This window comes from Passer domesticus, chromosome 6 (genome assembly GCF_036417665.1).
Source record: "Passer domesticus isolate bPasDom1 chromosome 6, bPasDom1.hap1, whole genome shotgun sequence".
Classification (NCBI taxonomy): Eukaryota; Metazoa; Chordata; class Aves; order Passeriformes; family Passeridae; genus Passer; species Passer domesticus.
Window position 1 is genome coordinate 54235017 of NC_087479.1, and position 20547 is coordinate 54255563.

Here is a 20547-nt window from a genome sequence, read left to right on the forward strand (position 1 = left end):
CAGCAGAACCCCCTAATTTCTGTGCAATTAAATGGTCCAAGCATCTGCTGATGGGAATTTCCATACTCCATGTACTTTCTGGTGCAGGCACAGGAGTTCAGTGGAGTTCACTATCGACCCTGCACTTTACTCAGAAGGATTAAATTCTGGAATTAAAGAATGTGACAAATTCCCACTGAAAGGTCAAGGGAATGTTGCTGTCCCTCCCCAGCTCTGCAGCCCTACCTGGTGTCCCTTCCCATCAGCTGGGAATGCAGGGCTGGCTCTGCCAGAGAGAAGGGGAAGGATGCTGCGTGTGATCCCAGCCCCTCTCCTGCCATCCAAAGGCACCAGCCCCGCAGGGATTTGGGAAATCACTGCCACCCCGTGCTGGGTGTGTCCCCAGGGATTAAGGTGTCCCATTCTTTGCAGGCAAGAGCTCCCTGAAAGCACCATGAAACTCATCTGCTGAGCCAGAGGAGATGGAGTTCATTCCCTGGGGCTGAGGCCATGAGGGTCATTCCATGGGGAATAGAGCTGGGGAACAGCACTGAGCCCAGCTGCACTGCTTGGAGCCTTGTGGATCCAGGAGGGAGGAGGAAAGCCATGCTCCAATGTGCTCCCTGCAGAGCAGCCCACAAAAACCACCCAAGGCAATGGCCGTGCTCCGTTCTCCAGCAGGAATACACCACCACAGGGAGGGTGATCCTGTGGATATTGATTAATCTGGAGACTCAAGGAAACCTTCAGCCACTCTCCTGGGGTCCTTCAACTGAGCAGAGGAAGGGAAAAACAGGCTCAGACGGCTGTGTCCTTGGCAAGAACATTTCTGCAGGCTATATTTTCGTTATGCTCCTCAAAGACCCTGTGGAGGGTGAGCTGGAGGGACCCCATAGAACAGGGCCCCCTGCACCTCCCTGCCAAGAAGTAGATGAAGGGTTTGATGCTGCTGTTGGTGCAGGTGAGCAGGAAAACCACCTGGGACTGCACAACCACGTAACCGAGCTGCTGCAGGAAAATGCAGAGGCTGAGAAGGAGAGTGAAGAGCACAATGATGAAGATAACAATGTCGCGTCTCTTGGGTTGCTGCTGCTGGGAACCCCACTTGAGCTTGATGAAATCGATTGTGTAAGAAATGAACATGGGTGCAGGAACGAGGAGCAGGATGATGGTGTACAAGGATATGAAAGCTGCCCGGCAGTGCTCCTGCTCGTGTGATGGGCACAGGAATGTCACCGTGGGGATGACAGTGAAGAGAGCAAAGAAGGCCCAGTATTGGACACTGTCCACTACCCAAAAGAGGCGCTTGGGAAGGTCCCAGTGGCAGCAGAGTTTGCAGAGCTTGTCCATATACCGCACATTCCTGCTGCGCATCAGCCGGAACAGCCCCCAGTAGCAAGGGACCACTGACATCTGGAAAAGGAAACTCACATAGAGCAGGGGCAGGATAGGAGAGCAGGACACGTCCTCCACCAGGAAGAGCAGGGCGGAGGGGATCACAAAGAGGAGGAAGAGGAAGTCAATGACAGCCAGGTCAAAAACCCGAGTGTTACAGATTTTCAGGCTGAGGAGGCCAATGACAGCCCCATTCCCAGCCAGCCCACAGAGGCTGATGAGCAGTGTCACACTGTGTATGACCACATCAGTGACATCGCTCTCACAGAGATCGTCTCCTCCCGCGGGTGAGCTGGGAGATGGGGACACGGTGCTCACCTCCATGGATGGATGCTGGGCAGGCAGTGGGATGTGGCTCCTGGCTGCGGTCAGAGTGGATGGGCAGTCAGTGCTTGGAGAATCCAGGGATGGACCATGTGGCTCCTCAGCAGCTCCCTGCAGTGGGAAGGATTCAGTTGGGAGGAGTGAGATGTGCAGGGGAGGAGGGTGATGGAAATTGTGGATTGAGAGAGGGAGGTGGTGGGGTTGGGCTGTTCAGCAGGGAATGCAGAAAGGAAGCACATGGCAGGGGAGGAGGGAGCTGGGGAGGGCACTGCAGTAACCAGGACAGGGTGACAATAAGAGAGCAGCTGCTGCAGGAGAGGAAGGTGGGGTAGGGAGGAAGGAAACCATTCCACTGACCTGTTCCCTGTGGGGCAGCAGCAGGCAAAGGGGTCTGTGCAGATCAGCGGCGCTTCCTGGTCCCTCTTGCTCCTTTGGGATCCATGTCCTAAAGCGGCTCCTGGCAGGTCAGTGACATGAAGGAGAAAGTGTCCAGATCACCAGGAGCTCCCCATTCCCATCCTGCTGGCTCCTCTCCGTGCCCGGTCCTGGTGTTGCTCCCCAAGGCTTGGTGGAGTAATGGGGGTGTGGGGAAGTCAAAAACTGCGACTTTGCCTTCTTTGGAAATTCTGTTCTTCTGAGTCATTTATCTGGGGTGTGGGTTTTCGCTTTTGGGGTTTTTTTTTCTTCCTGAGGAAGTGGCTTTTGTCAGAAGCTTTAAATGAAGATTTTTTTTTGATTGGCTCCTCTTTCCCTCCTGATGAGAATCCCTCCTTCCCTGCAGAGTGTCCCACTCTCCAAATGCCTTCCCTCTCTAGGTAGGTTTCTACCATTCCTCCCATATCTTCCCTGAGGGGTCATTGTCCCTCCAGCAGCAGAGGGATGCTGGTGGTGCTGGTGGCACTGGAATGTCGGCAGTGCCGGCAGTGCTGGTGAATCAGCTGGGTGCTTCTCAGAAAGAAATGTTCCATGAAGAGAACATTGCCAAAACATTGTCTGGCCCAAGGAAGCACTGTTGAGCTGCTTCCTCCTCCTATCCCGATTCCATCCCCATCCCTGCTCCCCATCCCCATTCCTGTCCTCACCCGGCTTTCCATCCTCACCCCATCCTATCACATCCCATAGCTTTCAAAGACAGCAGCCACTCCCCCAATCCGAACGCGGCCTGTCAGGCTCTGCTGTCCTCAAGTGGGGACATTTGGGATTGCCGGCATCCAGACCCTTTCCAACCCTCTCGGACCCTCTCCTGACCCCTTCAAAACTGCCTGCAACAGCCCAGTCCATCTCTGATGACCCCTGTCCGCCCCGAACAGCCCCGATATTCCCCACTCCACCTGGGACCCCAGCAGTGTCCCTGCTCCTCCTGGCCATAGTGTTCTAGGACCCAGGAGGGAGGAGGAAAGCCCAGCTCCAATGTGCTCGTCAGGATCACACAGGATGATAAATGTGGCTGGAGCCAGCGCAGAAACAGATGAGGAGGCCTGCAGTGGTTTTGGGGCAAGTTCTGGAACAAGAAGCAAGAGCACATGGCCAAAGCAAAAGTTCAAGGTAAGGTCACCTTTAATATCTCAACAGAAAATACGAACACCAGGGACCCCTCTGAATGATCCTCCCGGATCAAAAAAGGACTTCCAGTAGGAGGAGGACATGTGGAAATTAATTCTAGGAAAGTGATGTTTGCGTATTAGATAAGAAACCTGCTTTAATGGCTGTGTGTGGTTATGATGGATGAAACCCTTGTTGCAAAGTCTCATCACACACTGAACAAGGGGAGATCCTTCAGTGTGTCCTGAGGAGGTAAAGAATTCCTGATTCCTAATGCTTGGCATTGTGTTTGAAAATTTATTCTTACTGATTTTTGTATCACTCCCAGTTCCCATCTCCACTCCTCTCAGAAACCCATCTCTTCCCATCCCATCCCATCCCATCCCATCCCATCCCATCCCATCCCATCCCATCCCATCCCATCCCATCCCATCCCATCCCATCCCATCCCATCCCATCCCATGCAATGCCATTCCGTGGCCCCTACCCGGGTTGAAGCTCTGCCCATCAGGTTCTGCGGCTCTACAATCAAGATATCTGGGATCAGCAGCATCCAGATCCCTCCTGGCGCCTCCTGCCCCCTCCAACACACCCAGACCCCCCGGGGCCGCCTTCCCCTCCCCGGCAGCCCCACTCCAGCCGGGAGCAGGGACATCTCTGCTGTGACACTCACAGAGCACTCGGGGTGGGCAATGCTGAGCCCCTGGGCCATTGTGTCCGTGCCGGCTGTGCCGCTGCCAGCCCAGCTCTGGGCACTCGGGATCACTGTTCCTCCAGGGAACACAAGCCAGGGATGTGTCCCCTCCCTCCAGCCACATTCCCGGCTGGCAGCAGCAGCCAGAGGAAGCCGGGAGGCGAAGGCAGCTCAGGGTTCATGGTGCTGTTTATTGATATCACACCCCAGTGGGATGCAGGAACCAGGGTGCCAGGGAGAATTTTGGGATCACAGCCGTGTGGGGTACGATCCGTTTTGGGAATGGTGTTCTAGGAGTCGTGAGGGAGGATCAGAACCATGTTCCAATGTGCTCCCCGAAGACCATTGCTCCTACATGACCCTTGGCAATGCCCCTGCTGCCTTCTCCTGCAGAATTGACCCTGTGGATATTTATTAATCAGGTGACTCAAGACAACCCTCAGCCACTGTCCCGGGGTGCTTCGCTAGTGCAGTGGAAGGGATCAACAGGCTCAGACTGCCATGGAATCATTGGAATCATTCCCTGCTGGAATCATTGCTGCTGGCAGTATTTTCTTCTGGCTCCCCAAAGACCCTCCAGAGAGATTCCCTGAAGGACCCCATGGAGCCGTTCTTCCAGCATCTCCCTACCAGGAATGAGATGATGGGTTTGATGGTGCTGTTGATGCTGGCAAGCAGGAAACCAGGCTGGGAAGGCAGAATGGTGTAGCCGAGCTGCTGCAGGAAATTCCAGAAGAGGGAGAGTGGTGAGGAGAGAGAGGAAGATAATAATGTGGAGCCTTTTGGGCTTGCTCTTCTGTGAGAAACATGAGTCCTGAATGGAGAAAAATATGCTGGAAATGAGCATGAAGGGAGCAAAGAGGAGGAGGTGGAGGGTGTGCATGGAGATGAGAGACCCCTGGCAGTGAAACTGGCCCAGGGAAGCCACTGCTGGATGGAGAGCAGTGACAGCAAAGAAGGTCACTGCAGGGCACTCATACCACGCCTGGCAGGCACTCAGAACAGAAACAGCAGCAGCAGCAGAAGGAATTGAAGGCTACAGAGCCTAACCCTGTGATGTTCATGAACAGCACACGGTACGGCCCCACGCTGGAGCACAAGAGCGACAGCCGGAAAAGGAAGCTCAAGGACCCCAGGGGCACAAGAGCAGAGCAGACCACATCCTCTACAAGGAGGAGCAGTGTGCATGTGAGCATGAGGAGGAGGAAGAGGAAGACAGCGACAGCCAGGTTGAAGATGAAGTTGGTGGTGAAGCCGATGCTGAGGAGGCCGATGACAGCCCCGTTCCCAGCCAGCCCACAGAGGCAGATGAGCAGTGTCACACTGTGTATGGCGACGGGGGTGACATCTGCCTCACACACATCATCTCCTTCTGTGGGTGAGGCAGGAGACAAGGACTCACTGGTCACTCCATGGATGGACGCTGGGCAGGCAGTGGGATGTGGCTCCTGGCTGTGGTCAGAGTGGATGGGCAGTCAGTGCTTGGAGAATCCAGGGATGGACCATGAGGGTCCTCAGCAGCTCCTGGCAGAGGGGAGGATTCATTGGGGAGGAGTGAGATGTGCAGGGGAGAAGGGAGGTGGAAATTCTGAGCTGGGAGAGGGAGGTGGTGGGGTTGGGCTGTTCAGCAGGGGATGTGGGAGGAAACTCAGGGTAGAAGAGGCATGACCTGGGGATGGCACTGCAGTCATCATGATAGGATGGCAGGAACAGAGCAGATGCTGCAGGAGAGGAAGGTGGGGTAGGGAGGAAGGAAACCATTCCACTGACCTGTTCTCTGTGGGGCAGCAGCAGGCAAAGGGGTCTGTGCAGATCAGCAGCGCTTCCTGGTCCCTCTTGCTCCTTTGGGATCCATGTCCTAAAGCGGCTCCTGGCAGGTCAGTGACATGAAGGAGAAAGTGTCCAGATCACCAGGAGCTCCCCATTCCCATCCTGCTGGCTCTCTCCTCTGCGTATCCCGCTGTTGTTTCCCAAAGACATGGTGGGGCCATGGGGAAGTAGGAAATTACATCTTTGACTACATTAGAATTTCACTTCCATTTGTTTGGTGGTATGTTTTGGGGGGGATGTGTGTTTGGTTGTTTGTTTTTTTGTTTTTTTTTTTTTTTTTCTTGTTTGGCTGGGGGGGGGAAAGGGTTGTTGTTTTTTTTTGTTTTTTAGCTACCAAGGAAGTAAGATTAGTCAAATCTCCACTTGAAGAATAGAATGGGTCATCTTTTCCTCGTGATTAGAAACACTCCTTCCCTGGACAATGTCCCGTTCTCTGACTGCCTTCTCTCTCCTGACAGGTTTCTGCCATTTCTCATTTCTCTTTCAGGAGGGGTCATGGTCCCTCCAGCAGCAGAGGGATGCTGGTGGTGCAGGTGGCACCGGAACGGTGCCAGTGCTGCCAGAGCAGGTGGAGCATTGGGCTGCTTGTCAGAAACAACTCCCTTGCTGGTAAGAGGTCTAGGATCATTGCCAAAACCTGTCCTGGGCCCAAGGAAAGCGAGCTGAGCCAAGAATTCCCTTTTTTTCATTCAAATGCAGGCTCACACTGCCCAAGGGCAGCACAGCAAACAGTTGCTTTGTGTTGATTTGGCACAGCCCGGTTTTTTGGTAGCAGTGCCACAGATACGGGTTCCTGTTGGAAGCTGCTGGAAGCTTCCACCATGTCCGACAGATCCAGTTTCTGATGGCTCTGAAGATGGACATGCTGCTGGCCCAATCGGAGAGGTTGGTAACGCCTCTGCGATACCGTATTTCAGAAGAAAATCAAAGCAGCACACACTCAGTTTTTACCAGGGATGGCGGGGCACCGCTGCTGGGGCCATCCCGGTGTGGTGAGCGGTGACGCGCCGCGGCCGCTGCCATCCCGGTGTGGCCCAGGAAAAACCTTGTGGAGGGCAAGACCCGAGCAGAGAGAGAGAGATAGAGAGAGGTCCCTTGCTTCCAAAGTGGAGCAGCCTGTCTTTGGAGGACTGCACCCCGTGGAAGAGTGACCCAAGCCATAACAGTTTGGAGGAGACTGTTTGCTCCTGGGGGGGACTCACGTTGCAACAGTTTTGTCAGGACTGCTGCTGCTGAGATTAGAGCCACACGGAGGAAGTTCATGGAGAACTGTCTCCCGTGGGAGAGACCCCATGACCTAGCACAAAAAAACTCCTCTCCCTCAGCGAACAGAAAAGATCTCAAGGGATGAACTGACCAAAAACCCCACGCCATGTTTCCCTGCACTGTCAGTGGGAAGGAGGGAGGGGCTGGGGGAAAGAAAGGTGTTTTAAGTTTTATTTTACTTCTCATTATCATCCTCTGAATCTCTTAATAATACATTTATTTAATACAATTTATTTTGAACCTGTTTTTTTCTATTCTTGAAGTGTTATTTTCTCCCGGTCCCCATCTCAATTCATGAGCCCTTTGTTAATTTTTGTTTCCCGCTCCTCCCCCAGCTGACAGCAAGAGAAGGTGAGCAAACAGCTTTCCCGGGTGCCTGGTGTTTGGCCAGAGCCAAACCACGACAGGCTTGCAGCCAGGTTATCAGCATCAGAGCCCACATTTCTTACTGCCAATACCATTGATGATGCAATAAAAGTTACTGGAGACCAGATTTTGGGGTGCTGTGGTGCCCCTTCCAGCACTTCACCAAAGCTCATCATTGTCCTCCTCAGTCCTGGGAATACTTGTGGTTGTTTTTTCCTGATCTCACCCCTTTGCAAGCAGGGACACCTTCCACCAGGTCAGATTGTTTCAAACCCCATCCAGCCAGGCCTGGAACACCTCCAGCGATGGGGAGGCCAGAGCATCTGTGGGAACCTGTGCCAGGGCCTCTACACCCTCACAGGGAAGAATTTCTTGCCAATATTCCACTTCAACCTGTCCTCTGGCAGTGGGAAGCCATTCCCCCTTGTCCTGTCACTCCAGGCCTTTGTCCAAAGCGCCTCTCCAGTTCTTGGAGCCTCTTTAGGCTCTGGAAGGGGCTCTAAGGCTCCCTGAAGCCTTCCCTTCTCCAGGCTGAACATCCCGAGCTCAGAGACCTCAGCAAAGCTACAGGGTGGGGATTGATGCCCCGTGGAGACAACGGTGACAAACACAGATGTCACCCTGCTCCTGGAAGGGGGCGGCTGTGCTGAGGACCATGGACTCCCCCTCCCCTTGCAGCTGAACCATCTGAGCCTGCTGAGGGAGAGGCCAAAGCCAGGGCAGAGGAAGAATTTCTGAAGGCACAAAACCAGCAGCAAGGACATCAGTAAAAACCAGGTTTAATATTAAGCAAGAGCACACCAAAGTGCTGTCCCTGTGTGTTTGTTTGTGTGTGTGTTCAACGGCAGGAGACAAAAGGACAGTGAGGGTAAGGATTAAAAGGAAAATGGCCCAAACCCAAACCCTTTACAGCACTCCAACATAACACTACTTCAGTTATACATTAATATTAGCAATTCAGCAGAGGAAAATCAAATAGCAACATTTAACCTTTGTTATGCCTGATACACCCACTCAGGTGTCTCAGGCAGTTACACATGAGAGAGAGCAGGATTTGTGCCACATTTGCCACAGCAGCTGCACACGTGTGTGCACACAGGCAGAAAGAGTCAGTGCAAGGTCCCTGTGAGAAATTCCCCTGGCAGACAGTGAAATGCTCCCTGGGGATCCCTCTGCATCTCCTCACTGGGCCAAGGGCTGGGCCTGGAGCACTGGGGGATCGGCCCAGGAGCCGTCGGCGTTCGGGGATCAGCCGAGGGCAGCAGACGGGAGAGATCCCAGCTCGGAGAGGCCCCACTCCCAGGGAGCTTCTGCTCAGCGCTGCTGGGCCCAGGAGAGCTCCAAGGGTCTCCTTTTGGGCCGCTGCTCACAGGCCCCAAGGGATGGGCGTCACTCACAGCAATGTTTCACCCTGGCCACACTTCGGGCAGGCAGCTCTCTGGGAAAGTGGGAGAGCAGGGATGCTGTGGCCTTCAGGGAAGGAAAACAATTCCCAAGGCTGTTGATAAAGGCCCAGGAGGTGGTTGGACAGCAGCAGTTCCTGGGAGCAGAGGGTGTTTCTGATCAGCGCCAGAGCAGCTGAGCCCAGGGGCTGCTCCTCAAGGCTGAGGCCTCACAAGCACGGATCAGAGCCCAGAGCGGCCTGGAAAGGGGCTGGGGATGCCCCAGCACAGGGAGGGTGACACTGTGGGTATTTACTGACCAGGAGACTCAAGGAATCTCTCAGCCACTGTCCCAGGGTCCTTCAGCAGTGCAGTGCAAGGGATCAATAGGCTCAGACCCCAGTGTCCAAGGCAGGATCATTGCTGTGGGCAGCGTTTTATTCTAGGTCCTCAAAGACCCTCTGGAGGGAGAGCCGGAGGGACTCCACAGAGCAGGACCTCCAGCACCTCCCTGCTAAGAAGTAGATGAAGGGCTTGATGCTGCTGTAGATGCAGGTGAGCAGGAAAAAAAAATGGGAGGGCACAACAATGTAACCAAGCTCCTGCAGGAAATTCCAGAGGAGGAAAAGGAGAGTGAAGGGACCAGTGAAGACAATACCAATGTCCCTTCCCTTGGGTTGCTTCTGCTGGGAGCCACACCTGGCCTTAATCAAAGCAATTGTGCTGTAAATTACCAGCACAGTCATGGGTACAACAAAGAGGAGCAGGATGATGGCCCACACAGCAATGAGGGCTGCCCGGCAGTGCTCCTGCTCGTTGGCTGGGCACAGGAATGTCACTGTGGGAGCCTCACTGAGGAGAGCAGAGAAAGCCCAAAACTGGACACTCATCAGCAGCAAATACAGTTCCTCAGGAAGGTCACGGCGGTAGCAGAGCTCCAAGAGCTTTTCGATACCCACCGCAATGCTGTCAGATGTCACCCAGAACGGCCCCCAGTAGCAGGAGAACACTGACAGTCGGAAAAGGAAACGCAGGTACACCAGGGGCAGGATGGGAGAGCAGGACACATCCTCCACCAGGAAGAGGAGGGCGGATGGGAATGTGAGGAGAAGGATGAGGAAGTCAATGACAGCCAGGTTTTGGATGACAAATTTAGCACCCTTCAGGCCGAGGAGGCCGATGACAGCCCCGTTCCCAGCCAGCCCACAGAGGCAGATGAGCAGTGTCACACTGTGTGTGGCCACAGTGGTGACATCTGTCTCACACAGATGGTCCCCTTCAGTGGGTGAGACAGGAGATGGGGACACGGTGCTCAGCTCCATGGATGGATGCTGGGCAGGCAGTGGGATGTGGCTCCTGGCTGTGGTCAGAGTGGATGGGCAGTCAGTGCTTGGAGAATCCAGGGATGGACCATGAGGCTCCTCAGCAGCTCCCTGCAGTGGGAAGGATTCAGAGGGGGAGGAGTGAGATGTGCAGCGGAGGAGGGCAGAAGAAATTGTGGATTGAGAGAGGGAGGCAGGAGCATTGGGCAGTTCAGCAGGGGATGAGAAGGGAAGCTCAGGGCAGAGGAGGAGGGAGCTGAGGAGGGCACTGCGGTCACCGGGAGAGGGAGGCAGGAACAGAGCAGCTGCTGCTGGAGGAGAGGAAGGTGGGGTAGGGAGGAAGGAAACCATTCCACTGACCTGTTCCCTGTGGGGCAGCAGCAGGCAAAGGGGTCTGTGCAGATCAGCGGCGCTTCCTGGTCCCTCTTACTTCTTTGGGATCCGTGTCCTAAAGCAGCTCCTGGCAGGTCAGTGACATGAAGGAGAAAGTGCCCAGATCACCAGGAGCTCCCCACTCCTGTCCCACTGGCTCCTCTCTCTGCCCTGTCCTGCTGCTGTTTTCCAAGGCTTGGTGGAGTCACGGGGGAGTCGGAAATTGCAGCTTTGGCTACGTCAGAACTTCACTTCCTCTGAGATATTTATCTTCTTCTTTTTTTTTTTTTTTTGCTACAGAGGAAGTGGCTTTTGTCAAAAGCTGTAAATGGCTCCTCATTCTCTTCTGATGCGAAACATTCCTTCATTGCAGAATGTCCCACTCTCCGACTGCCTTCCCTCTCCTGACAGGTTTCTACCATTCCTTGTTTCTCTTCCCTGAGGGGTCATTGTCCCTCCAGCAGCAGAGGGATGCTGGTGGCACTGGAATGCTGCCAGTGCTGGTGAGTCATCTGGGTGCTTCTCAGAAGTAACTCCTATTCCAGGAAGAGCTCCAGGATCATTGCCTGAGCTTCCCCATGGCCTGAGGAAGCAGAGCTCAGCTGCTCACTATCCTATCCTATCCTATCCTATCCTATCCTATCCTATCCTATCCTATCCTATCCTATCCTATCCTATCCTATCCCATCCCATCCCATCCCATCCCATCCCATCCCATCCCATCCCATCCCCTCCCATCCCATCCCATCCCATCCCCATCTCTGCACTCCATTCCCACCCCATTCTCCATCCTCACCCCATCCTATCACATCCCACAGCTTTCCCAGACAGCTGCTGCTCCCCCACTCTGAGCATGGCCTGTCAGGCTCTGCTCTGCTCTGACTTTGCCAGCATCCAGACCACCTCCAACGTACTCTAACCCTCTCCTGACCCCTCCAGCCTGCTCTGACACCCCAGAACCACCCAGGGCTGATTTTTTTCCCCTGATAGCCTCACTTCTACCCCGCTCCACCTGGGACCCCCAACAGTGTCCCTGCTCCTCCTGGGAGCCATAGGGATCTAGGACCCAGGAGGGAGGAGGAAAGCCCAGCTCCGATGTGCTTCTCAGGATCACACAGGATGATAAATGTGGCTGGAGCCAGTGAAGAAACAGATTAGGAGGTCTGCAGTGGTTTTGGAGCAAGTTCTGTAACAAGAAGCAACAGTGCATGGCCAAAGGAAAAGTTCAAGGCAGGGTCACCTTTAACATCTCAGCACTCGGGGCACTCGACCACCAGAGACCCCTTTAAATGATCCTCCAGGGCCAGGAAAGGACTCCCAGTAGGAGGAGGACGCATGCAAATTAGTTCTAGGAAAGTGATGTTTGTGTATTAGATAAGAAACACACTTTTGTGAGTGTGTGTGGTTTTGATGGATAAAGCCCCTGTTGTAATGTCTCACCACACACAGAACAAGGGGAGATCTTCTGTGTGTGCTGTGGAGGTGAAGAATTCCTGCTTCCTAATTCTTCCCAATGTGATTGAAAGTTTATTTCAGCCCCTTGTTAATTACTTCCTAAGCCCATCACTACCCCACATGCCATGCCATCCCATCCCAAGCCATGCCATGGCTGCTCCCCGGGCTGAAGCTCTGCCCTTCTGGCTCTGCTGCTCTCCAGTAGGGACATTTGGGATCAGCAGCATCCAGATGCTTCCTGGCGCCTCCCGCCCCCTCCAATACACCCTTCCCCTCCCCGGCAGCCCCACTCCAGCCGGGAGCAGGGACATCTCTGCTGTGACACCTCGGAGCACTCGGGGGGCAGTGCTGAGCCCCTGGGCCATCGTGTCCGTGCCGGCTGTGCCGCTGCCAGCCCAGCTCTGGGCACTCGGGATCACTGTTCCTCCCGGGAACACAAGCCAGGGATGTGTCCCCTCCCTCCAGCCACATTCCCGGCTGGCAGCAGCAGCCAGAGGAAGCCGGGAGGCGAAGGCAGCTCAGGGTTCACGGTGCTGTTTATTGATATCACAGCCCAGTGGGATGCAGGACCTAGGTGCCAGGGGGAATTTTGGGATCACAGCCGTGTGGGGTATGATCCGTTTTGGGAATGGTGTTCTAGGACCCCTGAGGGAGGATCAAAGCCATGCTCCAATGTGCTCCCCGAAGAGCATCCCTCTCACATGGCCCTTGGCAATGCCCCTGCTGCCTTCTCCTGCAGAATTGACCCTGTGGATATTTATTAATCAGGTGACTCAAGGAAACCCTCAGCCACTGTCACGGGGTGCTTCGCTAGTGCAGTGGAAGGGATCAACAGGCTCAGACTGCCATGGAATCATTGGAATCATTCCCTGCTGGAATCATTGCTGCTGGCAGTATTTTCTTCTGGCTCCCCAAAGACCCTCCAGAGAGATTCCCTGAAGGACCCCATGGAGCCGTTCTTCCAGCATCTCCCTACCAGGAATGAGATGATGGGTTTGATGGTGCTGTTGATGCTGGCAAGCAGGAAACCAGGCTGGGAAGGCAGAATGGTGTAGCCGAGCTGCTGCAGGAAATTCCAGAAGAGGGAGAGTGGTGAGGAGAGAGAGGAAGATAATAATGTGGAGCCTTTTGGGCTTGCTCTTCTGTGAGAAACATGAGTCCTGAATGGAGAAAAATATGCTGGAAATGAGCATGAAGGGAGCAAAGAGGAGGAGGTGGAGGGTGTGCATGGAGATGAGAGACCCCTGGCAGTGAAACTGGCCCAGGGAAGCCACTGCTGGATGGAGAGCAGTGACAGCAAAGAAGGTCACTGCAGGGCACTCATACCACGCCTGGCAGGCACTCAGAACAGAAACAGCAGCAGCAGCAGAAGGAATTGAAGGCTACAGAGCCTAACCCTGTGATGTTCATGAACAGCACACGGTACGGCCCCACGCTGGAGCACAAGAGCGACAGCCGGAAAAGGAAGCTCAAGGACCCCAGGGGCACAAGAGCAGAGCAGACCACATCCTCTACAAGGAGGAGCAGTGTGCATGTGAGCATGAGGAGGAGGAAGAGGAAGACAGCGACAGCCAGGTTGAAGATGAAGTCGGTGCTGAAGCCGATGCTGAGGAGGCCGATGACAGCCCCGTTCCCAGCCAGCCCACAGAGGCAGATGAGCAGTGTCACACTGTGTATGGCGACGGGGGTGACATCTGCCTCACACAGATCATCTCCTTCAGTGGGTGAGGCAGGAGACGAGGACTCACTGGTCACTCCATGGATGGACACTGGGCAGGCAGTGGGATGTGGCTCCTGGCTGTGGTCAGCGTGGATGGGCAGTCAGTGCTTGGAGAATCCTGGGATGGACCATGAGGCTCCTCAGCAGCTCCCTGCAGTGGGAAGGATTCATTGGGGAGGAGTGAGATGTGCAGGGGAGAAGGGAGGTGGAAATTCTGGGTTGGGAGAGGGAGGTGGTGGGGCTGGGCTGTTCAGCAGGGGATGTGGGAGGAAACTCAGGGTAGAAGAGGCATGACCTGGGGATGGCACTGCAGTCATCATGATGGGATGGCAGGAACAGAGCAGCTGCTGCTGGAGGAGAGGAAGGTGGGGTAGGGAGGAAGGAAACCATTCCACTGACCTGTTCCCTGTGGGGCAACAGCAGGCAAAGGGGTCTGTGCAGATCAGCGGCGCTTCCTGGTCCCTCTTGCTCCTTTGGGATCCATGTCCTAAAGCAGCTCCTGGCAGGTCAGTGACATGAAGGAGAAAGTGCCCAGATCACCAGGAGCTCCCCATTCCCATCCTGCTGGCTCTCTCCCCTGCGTATCTCGCTGTTGCTTCCCAAAGACATGGTGGGGCCATGGTAAAGTAGGAAATTACATCTTTGCCTGCATTAGAATTTCACTTCCATTTGTTTGGTGGTATGTTTTGGGGGGGATGTATGTTTGGTTGTTTGTTTTTTTGTTTCTTTGTTTGTTTTTTTCTTGTTTGGTTGGGCGGGGAAGGGTTGTTGGTTTTTTGGGCTTATTAGCTACCAAGGAAGTGAGATTAGTCAAATCTCCACTTGAAAAATAGAATGGGTCATCTTTTCCTCGTGATTAGAAACACTCCTTCCCTGGACAATGTCCCGTTCTCTGACTGCCTTCTCTCTCCTGACAGGTTTCTGCCATTTCTCATTTCTCTTTCAGGAGGGGTCATGGTCCCTCCAGCAGCAGAGGGATGCTGGTGGTGCAGGTGGCACCGGAACGGTGCCAGTGCTGCCAGAGCAGGTGGAGCATTGGGCTGCTTGTCAGAAACAACTCCCTTGCTGGTAAGAGGTCTGGGATCATTGCCAAAAGCTGCCCTGGGCCCAAGGAAAGTGAGCTGAGCCAAGAATTCCCATTTTTTTTCATTCAAATGGAGGCTCACACTGCCCAAGGGCAGCACAGCAAACAGTTGCTCTGTGTTGATTTGGCACAGCCTGGTTTTTTGGTAGCAGTGCCACAGAAATGGGTTCCTGTTGGAAGCTGCTGGAAGCTTCCACCATGTCTGACAGATCCAGTTTCTGATGGCTCTGAAAATGGACATGCTGCTGGCCCAATCGGAGAGGTTGGTAACGCCTCTGCGATACGATATTTCAGAAGAAAATCAAAGCAGCACACATGCAGTTTTTACCAGGGATGGCGAGGCACCGCTGCTGGGGCCATCCCGGTGTGGTGAGCGGTGACGCGCCGCGGCCGCTGCCATCCCGGTGTGGCCCAGGAAAAACCTTGTGGAGGGCAAGACCCGGGCAGAGAGAGAGAGAGAGAGAGAGACGTCCCTTGCTTCCAAAGTGGAGCTGCCTGTCTTTGGAGGACTGCATCCCGTGGAAGAGTGACCCAAGCCATAACAGTTTGGAGGAGACTGTTTGCTCCTGGGGGGGACTCACATTGCAACAGTTTTGTCAGGACTGGTGCTGGTGAGATTAGAGCCATACGGAGGGAGTTCATGGAGAACTGTCTCCCGTGGGAGAGACCCCATGACCTAGCACAAATAAACTCCTCTCCCTCAGTGAACAGAAAAGATCTCAAGTGATGAACTGACCAAAACCCCCACGCCATGTCTCCCTGCACTGTCAGTGGGAAGGAGGGAGGGGCTGGGGGAAAGAAAGGTGTTTTAAGTTTTATTTTACTTCTCATTATCATCCTCTGAATCTCTTAATAATACATTTACTTAATACAATTTATTTTGAACCTGGTTTTCTCTATTCTTGGAGTGTTATTTTCTCCCAGTCCCCATCTCAATTCATGAGCCTGCAGCGGCGGCTGGCCTCTAAGAGAAACCCCAGCTAGCTGCGGCCAGCACCGCCAGCAGCACGGGGGCTCTCCCGATCAAGGGCTTTGCTAGGAGAGCGCCTAAGGCTTATGCCTTCTGGGGATGAGGATTCGCGGTGGAGAAGGAGAGAGGCTGCTACCCACAGGGCGGAAGAAGGAGACAGACCACGGCGGCAGTTCAATCTGGTCTTAATGAACTCCAGGGAGACTGCCAGCCGAGGACCCAGACTGGGTCCTGACTGGGGTTTATAAAGGGAGGATCCTCAGCCAATCGGAAAAAAGATGGGAGTGGTAAGAGAGTGAAAGATAACGTGGGGTATCCAATAGGGGGAAAGTAGGGGTGGAGTTATGGCTCCTGGTCCAATCACTCGATGCCCACGGTAGAAGGTTCTGGATTCAAAGGTGGGGGCACTGAGTGACGGACAGGAGACCAGGGAGGGATCACGGGTTACTACAATGTTTGGGGGGGAGGAGAGAGGCTTGACTGACGGGGCAATCAAGGGAGAAGGAGAACCTGGGGAGAACCATTACAAGAAGGGGTACAAGGGACAAACCAACTCAACTTAATACAGTACAGTAATAACACAATACAACATAAGCCCTTTGTTAATTTTTGTTTCCCTCTCCTCCCCCAGCTGACAGCAAGAGAAGGTGAGCAAACAGCTTTCCCGGGTGCCTGGTGTTTGGCCAGAGCCAAACCACGACAGGCTTGCAGCCAGGTTATCAGCATCAGAGCCCACATTTCTTACTGCCAGTACTATTGATGATGCAACAAAAAGCAATAGGGGACCAGATTTTGGGGTGCTGTGGTGCCCCTTCCAGCCCTTCACCAGAGTTCATCACTCCTCCTCCTCAGTCTTGGGAATACTTGTGGTTGTTTTTTCCTGATCTCACCCCTTTGCAAGCAGGGACACCTTCCACCAGGTCAGATTGTTTCAAACCCCATCCAGCCAGGCCTGGAACACCTCCAGCGATGGGGAGGCCAGAGCATCTGTGGGAACCTGTGCCAGGGCCTCTCCACCCTCACAGGGAAGAATTTCTTGCCAATATTCCACTTCAACCTGTGCTCTGGCAGTGGAAAGCCATTCCCCCTTGTCCTGTCACTCCAGGCCTTTGTCCAAAGCGCCTCTCCAGTTCTTGGAGCCTCTTTAGGCTCTGGAAGGGGCTCTAAGGTCTCCCTGAAGCCTTCCCTTCTCCAGGCTGAACATCCCAATCTCAGAGACCTCAGCAAAGCCACAGGGCGAGGATTGATGCCCTGTGGAGACAACGGTGACGAACACAGATGTCACCCTGCTCCTGGAAGGGGGTGGCTGTGCTGAGGACCATGGACTCCCCCTCCCCTTGCAGCTGAACCATCCGAGCCTGCTGAGGGAGAGGCCAAAGCCAGGGCAGAGGAAGAATTTCTGAAGGCACAAAACCAGCAGCAAGGATATCAGTGAAAACCAGGTTTTATATTAAGCAAGAGCACACCAAAGTGCTGTCCCTGTGTGTTTTTGTGTGTGCGTTCAAGGGCAGGTGACAAAAGGAGAGTGAGGGTAAGGATTTAAGGGAAAATGGCCCAAACCCTTTACAGCACTCCAAATTAACAGTACTGGGAAAAATTTATCTGGGAAACCGGATAAAATTGGCTTTTACATTCATGTATTAGCCTTTGCATATTGTTAGTGATTGCAAGTATTTAGGCATAGTATCAATTATAACTCTTTTTAACTGCTTGCTAATATAATACAATCTACCAGCTTAATTATAAACTGTGTTACTCGTAAAAATAGTGGTGTAATGAATATTATATCTGTGTTTGACTATAGAAATAATTGTGTGATGAATGCACTGTGTTACAGACCTTAGCAAAACATAAGACATAAAAAAGAAAAGAAAAGCTTTAGTGTAACTAAAACCAGTGTAAGGTCATCCACTGCCCAACCTGTCCAAGTTATAAGATAACTGTGAGACAAACCAGAACACAAGAGGACAATTAGAGAATTCCATATTAAATTTACGGAAGACATACTAAATCTTTATGAGACGATATGAAATAGCAAGATGGAGACACAAGAAGAAATAAAATATATTGACATAACACCCAGGATGTCATGCAGATAAGCCAGACTGTGAAGTCAGACAAAGGAGTTCCCAAAACATTAGAAAGTTTCAAAGAATGTGTAAATAATGCATGAAAAACATAAATTTACATGTATCCCAGTAATGTAACAGTATAAAGATAACATTGCCTGCATACACCGGTGTGTTCTATAGCTGTTAGCCAGGTGCACCCCACTGCTGGAAATATTATCCATTCTTTATCCTATTACTATAATTATTATTACTATTATTAAACTTTTAAAAACCGTAATCAGTGAATTCAGTTTTTCACACTGCTTCAGTTATACCTAAAACTTAGCCATTCAGCCATTCAGAGGACTAATACTTAACAGCATTCAACCTAATTGTTGCATGAAACTTCCTTGCAGGCCTGACCCGCTGTCTGAGGTAGTAACACACCTGAGAGAGCAGCATTTGTGCCACATTTGCCACAGCAGCTGCACACGTGTGTGCACACGGCCAGAAAGAGTCAGTGCAAGGTCCCTGTGAGAAATTCCCCTGGCAGGCAGTGAAATGCTCCCTGGGGATCCCTCTGCATCTCCTCACCGGGCCAAGGGCTGGGCCTGGAGCACTGGGGGATGGGCCCAGGAGCCGTCGGCATTCGGGGATCAGCCGAGGGCAGCAGACGGGAGAGATCCCAGCTCGGAGAGGCCCCACTCCCAGGGAGCTTCTGCTCAGCGCTGCTGGGCCCAGGAGAGCTCCAAGGGTCTCCTTTTGGGCCGCTGCTCACAGCCCCAAGGGATGGGCGTCACTCACAGCAATGTTTCACCCTGGCCACACTTCGGGCAGGCAGCTCTCTGGGAAAGTGGGAGAGCAGGGATGCTGTGGCCTTCAGGGAAGGAAAACAATTCCCAAGGCTGTTGATAAAGGCCCAGGAGGTGGTTGGACAGCAGCAGTTCCTGGGAGCAGAGGGTGTTTCTGATCAGCGCCAGAGCAGCTGAGCCCAGGGGCTGCTCCTCAAGGCTGAGGCCTCACAAGCACGGATCAGAGCCCAGAGCGGCCTGGAAAGGGGCTGGGGATGCCCCAGCACAGGGAGGGTGACACTGTGGGCATTTACTGACCAGGAGACTCAAGGAATCTCTCAGCCACTGTCCCAGGGTCCTTCAGCAGTGCAGTGCAAGGGATCAATAGACTCAGGCCTCTGTGTCCATGGTTAGATCATCTCCACAGGAAATGTTTTCTTTTGGCTCCTCAAACACCCTGTGGATCGCCTTCCTTAGGGACTGCACAGAGGAGTGCCTCCTGCAGCTCTGCATGGAGCAGTGTCTCCAGCAGCTCCTCATGGAGTAGGCTCTCTTCCAGCTCCCCACCAAGAAGTAGATGAAGGGTTTGATGCTGCTGGTGATGCAGGTGAGCAGGAAAACCATCTGGAAGGGCACAACCGTGTAACCGAGCTGCTGCAGGAGAGACCAGAGACTGAGGGGTAGACTGATGAGTGCAACGAGGAAGATAACGATGTCCAGATTCTTGGGTGGCTCTTGGGAGCCAGGCTTGAAATGAATGAAGAGGATTGTGCTGGAAATAACCATGGGTACAGCAAATAGGAAGAGGTTGAGGGCGTACATGGAGGTGAGAGCCACCCGGCATTGCTCCTGCTCGTGTGACTGGCACAGGGAAGTCACCGTGGGATTGACAGCGGTGACAACAAAGAACAAAGCCCAGAAGAGGGCACTCATCACCACCCACAACAGTTGTTTGGACAGTTGCCTAACACAGAAAAACAGGCAGAGGATGGATCTGCACCTCTCAATGCTGATGAACATCAGCTGGAACAGCCCCATGGTATAGGTAAACAGTGATAGCTGGGAAAGCAAGCTCAAATACATTGGGGGCATTATAGCAGAGCAGGACACTTCCTCTACAAGGAAGAGCAGGCTGGAGGGGACCATGAAGATGAGGAAGAGGAAGTCGATGCTGGCCTGGTTGAATGCCACAAAGTCAGTGATGGCATTAATGAGGAGGAGCCAGAGGAATGCCCCATTCCCAGCCAGCCCACAGAGGCCGATGAGCAGGGTCACAATGTGCATGGCCATGCTGGAAACATTGATCTCACACTGACCAGGCCCATCATTTGGTGCTGTGAAGAAAGGGGACACAGTGCTCACCTCCATGGATGGATGCTGGGCAGGCAGTGGGATGTGGCCCCTGGCTGTGGTCAGAGAGGATGGGCAGTTAGTGCTTGGAGAATCCAGGGATGGACCATGAGGCTCCTCAGCAGCTCCCTGCAGAGGGAAGGATTCAGTGGGGAGGAGTGAGATGTACACGGGAGGAGGGCAGTGGGAATTGTGGGGTGGGAGAGGAAGGTGGGAGGTTTGGGATGTTCAGCAGGAGGCAGATAAATAACATAGAGAATAAACATATTCAGTTCTTTTGAAGTTGTTCAAAAGCAAAGTGGCCAAAATTTAAAAGGATGTGTTACAGATGGATAATGGGATGATTGGATCTCACAGTTAAGGGATGAATAGTGTTTGAATATTCATACAAGCTTCACTGATGAAAAATTATGTTATTGTAGTCAGTTTAGATGTTCCCTGTTCTCTCCATAGGCCCTTTCCCCCTCTCTGTATTGCTGCCGTCAGAGAGCCTGAGTCATCCATGACAGGTAGAAAGAAGGGGTGTACAAAGTTTGTTGCTGCGGGGGAGGTGTAGCATGGCAACACCTGGCCCTCCACTCAAGGTGCAAGAAAGCAGGCTCCACCAATACACACAAAGAAGAGTTGACAACAGACTTTGGGAGGGGCAACCCC

At 53.2% G+C, this 20547-nt stretch overlaps 2 protein-coding genes across 2 annotated transcripts; both read right to left on the reverse strand.

Annotated features, from left to right (window-relative positions):
- Nucleotides 1–634: 634 nt before the first annotated feature.
- On the reverse strand, nucleotides 635–10100 carry LOC135302335 (uncharacterized). The gene is given in 8 exon segments (XM_064422705.1): nucleotides 635–1809; nucleotides 2056–2084; nucleotides 2087–2155; nucleotides 3728–3762; nucleotides 4985–5306; nucleotides 5705–5711; nucleotides 6552–6632; nucleotides 9513–10100. Coding segments are annotated over 8 exon segments (2163 nt in total). The 3' UTR covers nucleotides 635–777.
- An 8375-nt stretch (nucleotides 10101–18475) lies between these two features.
- Nucleotides 18476–20019, reverse strand: LOC135303733 (mas-related G-protein coupled receptor member A6-like). Its single transcript, XM_064425847.1, has one exon. It carries the CDS (start codon nucleotides 19909–19911, stop codon nucleotides 18934–18936), a length of 978 nt encoding a protein of 325 aa, XP_064281917.1. The 5' UTR covers nucleotides 19912–20019; the 3' UTR covers nucleotides 18476–18933.
- Nucleotides 20020–20547: the final 528 nt, after the last annotated feature.